At 41.7% G+C, this 14,201-nt stretch overlaps 1 protein-coding gene across 4 annotated transcripts in view; it reads left to right on the plus strand.

Annotated features, from left to right (window-relative positions):
- The window catches only part of wasf3b (WASP family member 3b), a 168,980-nt gene that overhangs the window by 47,627 nt on the left and 107,152 nt on the right, over nucleotides 1-14,201 (plus strand). For 3 of the 4 annotated variants that reach the window (XM_070892274.1, XM_070892278.1, XM_070892275.1), the window contains 2 exons: nucleotides 6,876-6,946; nucleotides 7,291-7,449. In XM_070892274.1, the coding sequence (XP_070748375.1) occupies nucleotides 7,317-7,449 (133 nt within the window). In that variant the 5' untranslated portion in view covers nucleotides 6,876-6,946; nucleotides 7,291-7,316. Of the gene's footprint in view, nucleotides 1-4,734; nucleotides 4,789-6,875; nucleotides 6,947-7,290; nucleotides 7,450-14,201 lie in introns of those variants that run through there. The other variant, XM_070892277.1, reaches the window with a different exon arrangement.

The following is a 14,201-nucleotide window of genomic DNA, read 5'->3' on the forward strand; positions in this document are numbered from 1 at the left end:
CCTAAAGGTAGCAGGCCAGATAGATAAGGTGGTTAAGAAGGCACACGGAATGCTTGCCTTTATTAACCGAGGCATAGAATATAAGAACAGAGGTGGGGAGGGGTTATTCTTGAACTGTATAAAACACTAGTTAGGCCACAGCTGGAGTACTGTGTGCAGTTCTGGTAACCACAGGAAGAACGTGATTGCACTGGAGAGGGTACAGAGGAGATTTATGAGGATGTTGCCGGGAGTGGAGAATCTTAGCTATGAGGACAGATTGGATAGGCTGGGTTTGTTTTCCTTGGAACAGAGGAGGCTGAAGGGAGGCCTCATTGAGGTGTATAAAATTATGAGGGGCCTAGATATATTGGATAGAAAGGGCCTATTTTCCTTATCAGAGGGGCCAACAACCAGGGGACATAAATTTAAAGTAATTGGTAGAAGGTTTAGAGGGGCTTTGAGGGGAAATTTCTTCACACAGAGGGTTGTGGGGGTCTGGCACTTACTGCCTGAAAGGGTGGTAGAGGCAGAAACCCTCACCACATTTAAAAGGTACTTGGATGTGCACTTGAAGTGCTGTAACCTGCGGACCTAGAGCTGGAAAGTGGGATTAGGCTGGATAGCCTCTTGTTGGCTGGCACTGACACGATGGGCTGAAATGGCCTCCTTCTGTGCTGTAAATTTCTATGATTCTATGATAAAAAGGCTGACTGGCAGAAGTGGCAGTATTTGTTGCTGATGGTGCTTTTGCCTCTGGAAAAGTCCAGGGAAGCCACTGCTTAAGATGATATTCTGCTTCTTTGGAGGACATAAACGTGCTAAGTAAAATGAACTTTCCACCATCTTAACAGAATTGTTTGTGGACATGTGACAATAGTGCAAGACTGCCTCTAACATGGTGCTAATGTGTACTGATCATAAACACTTACACTTTCATACCATACAAAGTTGTAATTGAGCTCTTATTACTGCAATATTGGATTTTCTTTTAGCAAATGGTATACAAACTTGCCTATTAAATTGGCTTTAGAGTACTTAAATATTAATCTTATGTAGGCATAAGCTGCAGTTATATATGTTTGGGTGACATGGAGGCTAGTGTAGGAAGTTAAAAGATTATATTGATGTTTTTCTGTGGTTGGGGTTATAAGCACATCATATATTTGACCTCAAGTGCTTTATTACGATTTTGTAGAGGAAGTGAAAAATCTGCCATTCCCCAGCACTGACATAGAATCATCAAAATTTATGGCACAGAAGGAAGCCATTTGGCCCATTGTGTCTGTGGTGGCCAAAAAGGAGCTATGCAGCCTAATCACACTATCCAGCTCTTGGTCCGTAGCCGTGTAAATTATGGCACGTCAATTGCATATCCAAGTACTTTTTAAAATTTGATGAGTGTTACTGTCTCTACCACCCCTTCAGGCAGTGAATTCCAGACCCCCACCACCCTCTGGGTGCAAAATTCCCCTGTAATCCTTCTATCAGTTACTTTAAATCTATATCCCCTGGTTATTGACCTCTCTGCGAAGGGAACAAGGGACTGAGTGTAACGTAGCCAAGTTTGCTGATGATACAAAGATGGGAGGAAAAGCAATGTGTGAGGAAGACACACAAAATCTGCAAAAGGACATAGACAGGCTAAGTGAGTGGGCAAAAATTTGGCAGATGGAGTATAATGTTGGAAAGTGTGAGGTCATGCACTTTGGCAGAAAAAAAATCAAAGAGCAAGTTATTATTTAAATGGAGAAAGATTGCAAAGTGCCACAGTACAGCGGGAGCTGGGGGTATTTGTGCATGAAACATAAAAGGATAGTATGCAGGTACAGCAAGTGATCAGGAAGGCCAGTGGTATCTTGGCCTTTACTGCAAAGAGGATGGCGTTTAAAAGCAGGGAAATCTTGCTACAGCTACATAAAGTATTGGTGAGGCCACACCTGGAATACTGCGTGCAATTTTGGTTTCCATATTTACAAAAGGATATACTTGCTTTGGAGACAGTTCAGAGACGGTTCACTAGATTGATTCCTGGGGATGAGGGGGTTGACTTATGAGGAAAGGTTGAGTAGGTTGGGCCTCTACTCATTGGAATTCAGAAGAATGAGAGGTGATCTTATTGAAACGTATAAAATTATGAGGGGGCTTGACAAGGTGGATGCAGAGAGGATGTTTCCACTGATGGGGGAGACTAGAACTAGAAGGCATGATCTTAGAATAAGGGGCCGCCCATTTAAAACAGAGATGAGGAGAAATTTCTTCTCTCAGAGGATTGTAAATCTGTGGAATTCGCTGCCTCAGAGAGCTGTGGAAGCTGGGACATTGAATAAATTTAAGACAAAAATAGACAGTTTCTTAAACGATAAGGGGTTGTGGGGAACGGGCGGAGATGTGGAGCTGATTAGATCAGTCATGATCTTATTAAATGGCGGAACAGGCTCGAGGGGCCGTATGGCCTACTCCTGCTCCTATTTCTTATGTTCTTATGTTCTTCCTGTCCACTCTATCTGGGCCCCTCATAATTTTATACACCTCAGTTAGGTTTCCCCTCAGCCTCTTCTGCTTCAAAGAAAAGAATCCCAGCCTGTCCAATCTTTCCTCATAGCTAAAATTCTCGAGTCCTGGCAACATCCTCGTAAATCTTCTTTGTCTTACAATACTCCTGTGAAGCGTCTTGGGACGTTTTACTACATTAAAGGCGTTATATAAATACAAGTTATTATTGTTGTTATACCTTCTCTAATGCAATCATATCTTTTTGTAATGTGGTGACCAGAACTGTAGGCATTATTCTACCTGTGGCTTAACTAGTGTTTTATACAGTTGAAGCATAACCTCCCTGCCCTTGTATTCTACGGCTTGGCTAATAAAGGAATGTAGCCCGTATGCCTTCTTAACTGCCTTACTTACCTGTCCTCCGACCATCAGGGATCTGTGGACATGCACTCTAAGGTCTCTCTGTTCCTCTACACTTTTCTGTATCTTACATTTATCGTGTATTCCCTTTGTCTTGTTAGTGAGATTCAACACCGCCTCCATTGCGCCAGTGCAGCCTTCGGCCGCCTGAGAAAAAGACTGTTTGAAGACCAGGTCCTCAAAACTGCCACCAAACTCATGGTCTACAGGACTGTAGTAATACCCGCCCTCTTGTATGGCTCAGAGACATGGACCATGTACAGTAGACACCTCAAGTCGCTGGAGAAATACCACCAATGATGCCTCTGCAAGATCCTACAAATTCCCTGGGAGGACAGACGCACCAACATTAGCATCCTCGACCAGGCCAACATCCCCAGCATTGAAGCACTGACCACACTTGATCAGCTCTGCTGGACAGGCCACATCGTTTGCATGCCAGACACGAGACTCCCAAAGCAAGCGCTCTACTCGGAACTCCTTCACGGCAAACGAGACAAGGCAGAGGAAACGTTACAGGGACACCCTCAAAGCCTCCCTGAAAAAGTGCAACATCCCCACTGACACCTGGGAGTCCCTGGCCAAAGACCACCCAAAGTGGAGGAAGTGCATCCGGGAGAGTGCTGAGTACCTCGAGTCTCATCGCCGAGAGCATGCAGAAATCAAGCGCAGGCAGCGGAAAGATTGTGCGGCAAACCTGTCCCACCCACCCTTTCCCTCAACGACTATCTGTGACAGGGACTGTGGTTCTCATATTGGACTGTTCAGCCACCTAAGGACTCATTTTAAGAGTGGAAACAAGTCTTCCTCGATTCTGAGGGACTGCCTATGATGATGATGATAGCCCTTCCCAAATGCATTACCCCACACTTCACCGGATTGAATTCCACTCGCCACTTTTCTGCCCACCTGACCAGTCCATTGATATTTTCCCACAGATTACAGCTTTCTTCCTCACTATCAACCACATGGCCAATTTTTGATTCAAACTTTTTAATCGTGCCTCGTACATTGAAGTGTAAGTCATTGATGTGTACCACAAAAAGCAAGGGACCTAGTATTATTGAGCCCTACGAAACCCCACTGAAACAGCCTTCCAATCACAAAAGCACCTGCTGACCATTACATTTTGCTTCCTGCTACTGAGCCAATTGTGGATCCAACTTGCCACATTCCTTTGGATCCCATGGGCTTTTACTTTTCTGGCCATTCTGCCATGTGGGACCTTGTCAAAAGCCTTGCTAAAGTCCATGCAGACTACATCAAACGCTACCTCATCGATCCTCCTCAAAAAATTCAATCCTTAGTCAAACATGACCTTCCTTTAACAAATCCATGCTGACTGTCTTTGATTAATCTGTGACTTTCTAAATGACGATTTATACTGTCCCTCAGAATTTTTTCCAATAATTTTCCCACCACCGAGGTTAGGCTGACTGGCCTGTAATTACTCGGTCTATCCCTCACCTTGAGCACTAAAATTGCATGTAGCTGTGGGTTGATCTTGTGAGATAGTCATCTCTTGGTTAGTAATTGTATTTAAGATATAGAAATCATAAATTGATTTGAATTCTGGATAAAAGCCAGTCAGCAAATTATGCACTGCATTATACTATTGTGTACAAGGAGAAAAGCTTATCCTTTGACAAGGGTGGTCCTTTAGCAACTATGAACTGTCATGTGCACAGGACGTACAAGCTATTTAAAGCATAAAACTTGATTTCCTTTGTATTGAGGAAAGGAGCCATTTCTCGTTATGCTGCTTGGTAGCAATTGATTTCAAAAGGATCTAGTGGTTAAATTTAATAATTCCACACAGTCAATTGCAATTCCACCATATTTGCAGAATTCCTACTTTTTGAAATCGACTTTAGAGAGATTCAAAGCATTTTGGTAAGTTCATTTATATGTAATACAAAATACTTGTATCTGGAGCAACAGATGTTCTGCAGCCATTTGTTTTAAGCCATTGTTATAAAGAAGCAGTGCTGTGGACACAGTCAGGATACGTTTACAGTTTTATCTCTGCCTGCTAAGGAAATAAAACTTTGGTGTAGTGGATATAGAATAAACTAAAATGAATGCTTCTGTACTATTCATCTTGTCAAATCTTGAGGGCTATAGCTCAAAATGAGAAACAATTACATCTAATACTGAGATAATATGGAATAAACAATAATTTGAAACTGCAGTACTTTATTTTTAAGAGTGCTTTTTAACAAACTGATTATTTTACGGTTGAAAATTCCAGCTGACTTCCTGTTATTGTGACGTGTTATCGTCGATGCTCAATAGCTCATAAACACTTATCTATCATACATGTTCAGACGACTTGAAGACTCATTATTTTTGTAGAAATCAATTTCCCTGCTTTTAAAGTTAAGAAAACAGAGATTGCTTTTTAAGGTGTAATAATTTTATATTGTACAGTAAATCTTATCCTGTAAGTACAGTATTTCCAACGCAGACATATGCGCTTCTAAAGCTGCGTGCAGATTAAGAATCAAGTAGTATAATAACTTCAACAATTTCTGAGAACAACTTGCCATAAATAGTATAAACATTAAATACACAAGCTTGCTTATAGTCTCTACTGAATTCACTCTAATGCAGGGATGTGCAAACTACATTGCATTGGCCAGAGCAATGCAGCTCCAGAGCCTTGGCAATCCAACCCTCCAAGCTCAGTGAACAGAGTCATATTTATGTATACATTTCTTATTTGCTGGCTTGCTTTGAACTTTGTGGGCCTGAAAGTTTGGAAAGGACTGTTTTTAGTAATGTTGTCTCAATGCCAACTAAATCCTAAATCAGAACATTAGCAAATAGAAATATAAGAAAATTAAGTGGAGCATTAATTTAAATTTTATTCTAATCCAATGTCAGTGGATTAATAGATAACATACACATGGTCAATGTGATCTCCTGGATTGGTTTTGATCACCTGAGGGAGTCAGAGAGGAAGTTTCCAATTTCCCTTTCCCAGGAGATTGCCTGGCTTTGGGGAAAGTGGGGTGGTGTGTACGGAGTGTCTAGTCATGGTTCTACAGGCATCATAAGTGTGGGGCAGGCTTGACGGACCAGTAGGCCTTTTCTTACCCGTCATTTTCATATGCTCATAATGTTACAGAGCTGGAAGTAGGAGTTCCTTGTGATGGGGAGTATATGGATTTGGAAGCCCAGCTTGGGTGTCTCATAGGACGCAGATTGCGAACAGTCTGGTTCAACCTGAGACAGTGGCCAGGGAAGGTGATGGAATCAATGGCAAGAGTATGGAATTTTTGGCTGGGCTAAAGACAATGACTTCAGTTTCCCAGATTTTAACTGGAGAAAATTGTATTGCATCTAAGATTAGATGTTGGATACGCAATCTGACAACATAGTGGAGGGGTCATCGAGAGGGGTGCTGGAGAGGTAGAGTTGGGTGTCATCAATGTACATGTGGAAGGTGACCCCATGTGTGTAGATGATGTCACCAAGGGATGTATAGAACACCAAGAGAAGGTGCAGAATAAAAGCCACATGATTTCCCACTGAGAGGAAGAGAAAAATCAGAGGAAGTGTCATCTTTGATTGTTCTGTGAGCTTTCATGTCATTGACAACAAATTAGCTTTGACAAAGTTTGGACTTATCTCAAGAATATTTTTTATAAATGTTAACTTGTACAAGCATTCTTATGAATGCTAGATGAGCTGTTTTTCATTAGGGTTTTAAATTCACAGCTCTCCTAGTCACAACAGCACAACTTTGTATAATCTGTTTTACAATGAGCAGTGCCACAGTAGATCCACTGCTGTGAATATAAAATAAAAATTACATTTGTATAATGCCATATTATCACAGCTCAGAAACTTTCCAACGTGCTAATTGTGTTGAAATGCAGTAATGGTTGTTATGTTGGGCAGTATGGTTATTTAAGTAATCTGACTTCACAGCTTTATTTGTCAAACTGTTCATCAACAGATGTTTCAATTTCCAGGCTTGTTTCAGCTGTTGAAGGTACCACTGGCTAGGAATGATCATCTATTACAGTGAGAACAGGATTAGCAGGTCAGCATCTCTCTTTTTTTCCATAATCAGTCAACCATTTGTTTTAGACAATAGAACAGTGACTTGATAGTTGACAACAAAAGATTTATTACTTATTTTATGTGTTTGCTTTCATCTCACTTTTACAATATTAGAATCAAGTCTAGTTCACATTCTCAAAATGTATTGAATTTCAGCTTTATAATATATACTGCAAACTTTAACAGTTTTATTTGTCTCAATGTATATAATTTTGCACAGTTAACATGTAGCTATAAAGTTTGGTAGTCAAATTAAATTAAATTAAATTGAAATAAGTTTGATGCCTTGTCCCCTTGTTAAATATTACATGTTGTTTTTAGCAGGTAGTTTTCTATCCTCACAAGAAAACATGCCATTAGTAAAGAGGAACATTGAACCCAGGCACCTCTGTCATGGTGCTTTGCCTGAAGGAATTAGCAATGAACTGGAATGTGTTACAAACAATACGCTAGCGGCCATTATTCGTCAGCTCAGCAGTCTCAGTAAGTGTAGCAGCCTCTTTCTGTTTTCTGAGTTTGTTGACTTTAGGCTTTCAGATTATTTTCATCATTTGGATCTAACAAATGCTTGTTGTCTTATTTTTAAAAAACATTCTTATGTAAACATTCATATAAAATCCATTAAATCTCAATCTTTTGATACAAATATTGATAAAGAGAAAATTTTTTTCCTCATTTGATTAGCAGGTGTGACTAATATCTGTGGCTAGATACGTTCTTGTTAACATAAAAGAAATCAAAGTATGAACCAAATAACTGAAAATTTATGGAGAGATCAGAAGTTATAAGATAGATTTGGGGGAGAGATTGAGCTAATTTACCCCTCCCGTTAGCATGGGGCGCAATAAGTATACAACCGGGTGTGGCGCTGTTAACGACGCCCGCTAAATTCAGTGCGAGTTCAACTGTGGCGTCCTGATCTCCTGCGCCCGGAGATCGTAATGTCATCGCCATGCACATCGCCCCGTTAGCGCACCAGCCCTAAATTGGGTTTTGCCCCCTGAAGCAGCGCAGGGCGATAATAGCGTCAGCTTCAGGGGACACGTACTGGGGGGCCGGCTGCTACAGGGGCAAAAATTAAAGAGGAGGTGGCCAACGGCTGAAAATAAAACTCACCTTTTTGTTGCCGCTCTGGATGCGGTTTCTTCGTGGGGTCGGGGCCACAATCAGTCTGCTCATTGCGCGACACCCCCGCGCCCCGGTGGTCCAAGTAGGTGGGTTCCATGTATGCAGCTTGGGCCCTTCCCTTTAATTGAGGTAAAAGCCCCTCAGATTCGGCAGCGCAACATAGCCAAGTGCGCCCTGTTACCACCCCAGGAAGGAAGTGGAGTGCTTAGTCGCGTTCCACTTCTTTCCGGGGGCAATAACCCGAATTTATGGAGCAGGGCGGGACTCCTGCATCTGCCGCAAAGTTGCGTGCCTGCTGGATGTTACCGCCCCCAAATGGGATAATAATGGATTTCTAGGCCTTGATGTCTTGTGATAAATGTGTTTGCCTTTAAATTGTATTGACCATAAAATGAGAAGTTACAGATGAGTTAGGAAGGCAGACTGTACAAATTCAGTATAGCAACACCCAAAATAATTGTTTCTTGGTGTTTAACACATTTATACACATATTATCAGGCCACACTTCTGTTCATTGTAATAGAAAAGAAGATGATATGAAAATCGTGATTTATTCACTGGCAGACTGAAGTCAACATTAAGCTATCAGTACAGGCATACAGGTCAGCAATGCTATAAGTAAACGATGCAGGTAAAAAACGGGATGAGGTCCGACAAACAGAATTTAAGGAGCTAGGAGTTAAATTAAAAAGTAGGACCTCAAAGGGAGTAATCTCAGGATTGCTACCAGTGCCACGTGCTAGTCAGAGTAGAAATAGTAGGATAGTTAAGATGAATATGTGTCTTGAGGAATGGTGCAAGAGGGAGGGATTCAAATTCCTGGGATATTGGAACTGGTTCTGGGGGAGGTGGGACCAGTACAAACCAGACAGTCTGCACCTGGGCAGGACTGGAACCAATGTCCTAGGGGGAGTGTTTGCTAATGCTGTTGGGGAGGATTTAAACTAATAGGGCAGGGGGATGGGAACTTATGCAGGGAGACAGGGGGAAGTAAAATGGGGGCAGAAGCAAAAGGTATAAAGGAGAAAAGTAAAAATGGAGGGCAGAAAAATCAAAGGCAAAAATCAAAAAGGGCCACATTACAACATCATTCTAAAAGGACAAAGTGTGTTAAAAAGACAAGCCTGAAGGCTCTGTGTCTCAATGCGAGGAGCATTTGTAATATGGTAGATGAATTAACTGCGCAGATAGCAGTTAACGGATATGATGGAATTGGGATTACGGAGACACGGCTCCAGGGTGACCAAGGCTGGGAACTCAACATCCAAGGGTATTCAATATTCAGGAACGATAGACTGAAAGGAAAAGGAGGTGAGGTAGCGTTGCTGGTTAAAAAGGAGATTAATGCAATAGTAAGGAAGGACATTAGCGTGGATGAGGTGGAATCTGTATGGGTAGAGCTGCGGAACACCAAAGGGCAGAAAACGCTAATGGGAGTTGTGTACCGACCACCAATCAGTCATAGTGAGGTTGGGGATGGCATCAAACAGGAAATTAGGGATGCGTGCAATAAAGGTACAACAGTCATCATGGGTGACTTTAATCTACATATAGATTGGGCTAACCAAACTGGTAGCAATACGGTGAAGGAGGATTTCCTGGAGTGTATAAGGGATGGTTTTCTAGACCAATATGTCGAGGAACTAACTAGAGAGCTGGCCATCCTAGACTGGGTGATGTGCAATGAGAGAGGATTAATTAGCAATCTTGTTGTGCGAGGCCCCTTGGGGAAGAGTGGCCATAATATGGTAGAATTCTTCATTAAGATGGAGAGTGACACAGTTAATTCGGAAACTAGGGTCCTGAACTTAAGGAAAGGTAACTTCGACGGTATGAGGCGTGAATTGGCTAGAATCGACTGGCAAAGGATACTTAAAGGGTTGATGGTGGATAAGCAATGGCAAACATTTAAAGATCACATGGATGAACTTCAGCAATTGTACATCCCTGTCTGGAGTAAAAATAAAATGGGGAAGGTGGCTCAACCGTGGCTAACAAGGGAAATTAAGGATAGTGTTAAGGCATATAAATCGGCTAGAAAAAGTAACAAACCTGAGGACTGGGAGAAAGTTAGAATTCAACAGAGGAGGACTAAGGGTTTAATTAAAAGGGGGAAAATAGAATATGAGAGTAAGCTTGCAGGGAACATAAAAACTGACTGCAAAAGCTTCTACAGATATGTGAAGAGAAAAAGATTAATACAGAGACTAGAGTCCTGAACTTAAAGAAAGGTAACTTCAACGGTATGAGATGTGATTTGGCTAGGATTGACTGACGAATGATACTTAAAGGGTTAACGGTAGATAGGCAATGGCAGACATTTAAAGATCACATGGATGGACTTCAACAATTGTACATCCCTGTGTGGCGTAAAATAAAACGGGGAGGTGGCTCAACTGTAGCTTACAAGGGAAATTAGGGATAGTGTTAAATCAAAGGAAGAGGCATATAAATTGGCCAAAAAAAGCAGCAAAGCTGAGTACTGGGAGAAATTTAGAATTCAGAAGAAGAGCACAAAGAGTTTAATTAGGAGGGGGGAAATAGAATATGAGAGTAAGCTTGCAGGGAACATAAAAACTGACTGCAAAAGTTTCTACCGATATGTGAAGAGCAAAAGATTACTGAAGACAAATGTAGGACCCTTGCAGTTAGAATCAGGTGAATTTATAATGGGGAACAAAGAAATGGCAGACCAATTGAACAAATACGTTGGTTCTGTCTTCACTAAGGAAGACACAAATAACCTTTCGGAAATACTAGGGGACCGAGGGTCTAGCGAGAAGGAGGAACTAAAGGAAATCCTTATTAGTCAGGAAATTGTGTTCGGAAAATTGATGGGATTGAAGGCCGATAAATCCCCAGGGCCTGATAGTCTGCATCCCAGAGTACTTAAGGACGTGGCCCTAGAAATAGTGGATGCATCGGTGGTCATGTTTCAACATTCTATAGACTCTGGATCAATTCCTATGGACTGGAGGGTAGCTAATGTAACCCCCCTTTTTAGAAAAGGAGAGAGAGAGAAAACGGGGAATTATAGACTGGTCAGCCTGACATCGGTGGTGGGAAAATGTTGGAATCAATTATTAAAGATGTAATAGCAGCACATTTGGAAAGCAGTGACAGGATCCAAGTCAGCACGGATTTATGAAAGGGAAATCATGCTTGACAAATCTTCCAAAATTTTTTGAGGATGTAACTAGTAGAGCGGACAAGGGGGAGCCAGTGGTGTATTTAGACTTTCAAAAGGCTTTTGACAAGGTCCCACACAAGAGATTAGTGTGCAAAATTAAAGCACATGGTATTGGGGGTAATGTATTGATGTGGATAGAGAACTGGTTGGCAGACAGGAAGCAGAGAGTCGGGGTAAACGGGTCCTTTTCAGAATGGCAGGCAGTGACTAGTGGGGTACCGCAAGGTTCGGTGCTGGGACCCGAGCTATTTACAATATACATTAATGATTTAGACGAAGGGATTGAATGTAATATCTCCAAGTTTGCAGATGACACTACGCTGGGTGGCAGTGTGAGCTGTGGGGAGAATGCTAAGAGGCTGCAGGGGGACTTGGACAGGTTAGGTGCATGGGCAAATACATGGCAGATGCAGTATAATGTAGATAAATGTGAGGTTATCCACTTTGGTGGTAAAAACAGGAAGGCAGGTTATTATCTAAATGGCGGCAGATTAGGAAAAGGGGAGGTGCAACGAGACCTGGGTGTCATGGTACATCAGTCATTGAAAGTTGGCATGCAGGTACAGCAGGCGGTGAAGAAGGCAAATGGTATGTTGGCCTTCATAGCTAGGGGATTTGAGTATAGGAGCAAGGAGGTCTTACTGCAGTTGTACAGGGCCTTAGTGAGGCCTCACCTGGAATATTGTGTTCAGTTTTGGTCTCTTAATCTGAGGAAGGACTTTCTTGCTATTGAGGGAGTGCAGCGAAGGTTTACCAGACTGATTCCCGGGATGGCAGGACTGACATATGAGGTTAAACTGGATTGACTGGACCTGTATTCACTGGAGTTTAGAAGGATGAGAGGGGATCTCATAGAAACATATAAAATTCTGACAGGACTAGACAGGTTAGATGCAGGAAGAATGTTCCCGATGTTGGGGAAGTCCAGAACCAGGGGACATAATCTAAGGATAAGGGGTAAGCCATTTAGAACTGAGATGAGGAGAAACTTCTTCACTTGAAGATTTGGTAACTTGTGGAATTCCCTACCGCAGAGAGTTGTTGATGCCAGTTCTTTGGATATATTCAAGAGGGAGTTAGATATGGCCCTCACGGCTAAAGGGATCAAGAGGTATGGGAAGAAAGCAGGAAAGGGGTACTGAGGTGAATGATCAGCCATGATCTTATTGAATGGTGGTGCAGGCTCAAAGGGCCGAATGGCCTACTCCTGCACCTATTTTCTATGTTTCTATGTCATTGAAAGTTGGCATAAAGCAGGTGGTGAAGAAGGTAAATGGCATGTTGGCCTTTATAGCTAGGGGATTTGAGTATTGGAGCAGGGAGGTCTTACTACAGTTGTACAGGCCCTTGGTGAGGGCACACCTTGAATATTGTGTACAGTTTTGGTCTCCTAATCTGAGGAAGGACATTTTTGCTATTGAGGGAGTGCAGCGAAGGTTCACCAGACTGATGCCCGGGATGACAGGACTGAAATATGAAGAAAGACTGGATCGACTAGGCATATATTCAGTGAATTTAGAAGAATGAGAGGGTATCTCATAGAAACAGATAAAATTCTGTCGGAATTGGACAGGTTAGATGCAGGAAGAATGTTTCCGATGTTGGGGAAGTTCGGAACTAGTGGTCTCAGTCTAAGGATAAGGGGTAAGCCATTTAGGACCAAGATGAGGAGAAACTTCTTCACTGAGAGAGTTGTGACCATGTGGAATTCCCTACCACAGAAAGTTGTTGAGGCCAGTTTGTTAGATATATTGAAAAGGGAGTTAGATGTGGCCCTTATGGCTAAAGTGATCACGGGGTGTGGAGAGAAAGCAGGAATGGGGTACTGAAGTGCATGATCAGCCATGATCATATTGAATGGTGGTGCAGGCTCGAAGGGCCGAATGTAAGTTTCTTTGTAAATACATTTCTTTCATCCAGACCCCAAAATGGTTGATCAACACATTACACATGTACATATTGTAATTTACAGTTGCTCATGATGACTGTTTGGCTTAATCACACATGCGCATTAGTGTTGAAGTTGTATTTGTGACTAAAGAGAAACAATGAGTGCAAAAATCTTGCAGTTCCCTATTATTTTGATATCCATGTCAAATTATAACCGGGAAATATTCGGCACAGCATATATTTTATGAGATGCTTCAATTGGAAGTTGCTCAGTAGAATAAAAGGGATTATCGTTTTGAGCAAATGGTGACCAGGTAGAAATATTGGCCCAGATTTTGCTGTTAGCAGCGAAGGGACAGCGCTCATTGCTGACCTCAAAAATCTGCCCACAAAGTTTATCGGGTTCTAGAGTGCAGACTTTCTTTATTCCGGAACCACTTTGAATTTAGCGTCTTCTACAGGGGATCGGTGGCGTCCAGCAATAGGGCAAGCATGCAAGCAGGCTGATCAGCCAATCAAATTGAAGAATTCTCAAAGACGGCAAAGCAGGAAGTAAAAAGCATGGAATATAAATCACATTTAAATCATTGTACAGAAATCAAAATAAAGATTGGGATATACACATGGGGGTTCAGGGAGATACATAAACATCAGAACAATAAACTTTAAAAATTTTTTTTTAATCAGCAATTTTTAAATGTTCTTCTGAGAGAAAGATTATAGAATTAGTTTTTCAGTGCCAATGAAGTTTTTCTGCAGTAATTATGACTTACTGCACAGTTGAAAACTCAGTTACTCCTGATTGATCAATGCTTAACTTTTTCATCCAAGAATAGTGTGTAAACAGTTGAAGTTCCCGACAAATCAATGATGTCTAATTAATTCTGTGGAGGATTTAACATTTTTAACATCTCTCAGAATTTACGACCTGAAAGAATGAGACAGCACAGTTTAAATTGTTCAGTTTCTGGGCCAGAGACATTGATTGGCACTGCATTAACAATTATCACATAGTTAAAAAAGATAT

The sequence above is a fragment of the Pristiophorus japonicus genome, chromosome 10, assembly GCF_044704955.1.
Source record: "Pristiophorus japonicus isolate sPriJap1 chromosome 10, sPriJap1.hap1, whole genome shotgun sequence".
NCBI classification, from domain to species: Eukaryota; Metazoa; Chordata; class Chondrichthyes; family Pristiophoridae; genus Pristiophorus; species Pristiophorus japonicus.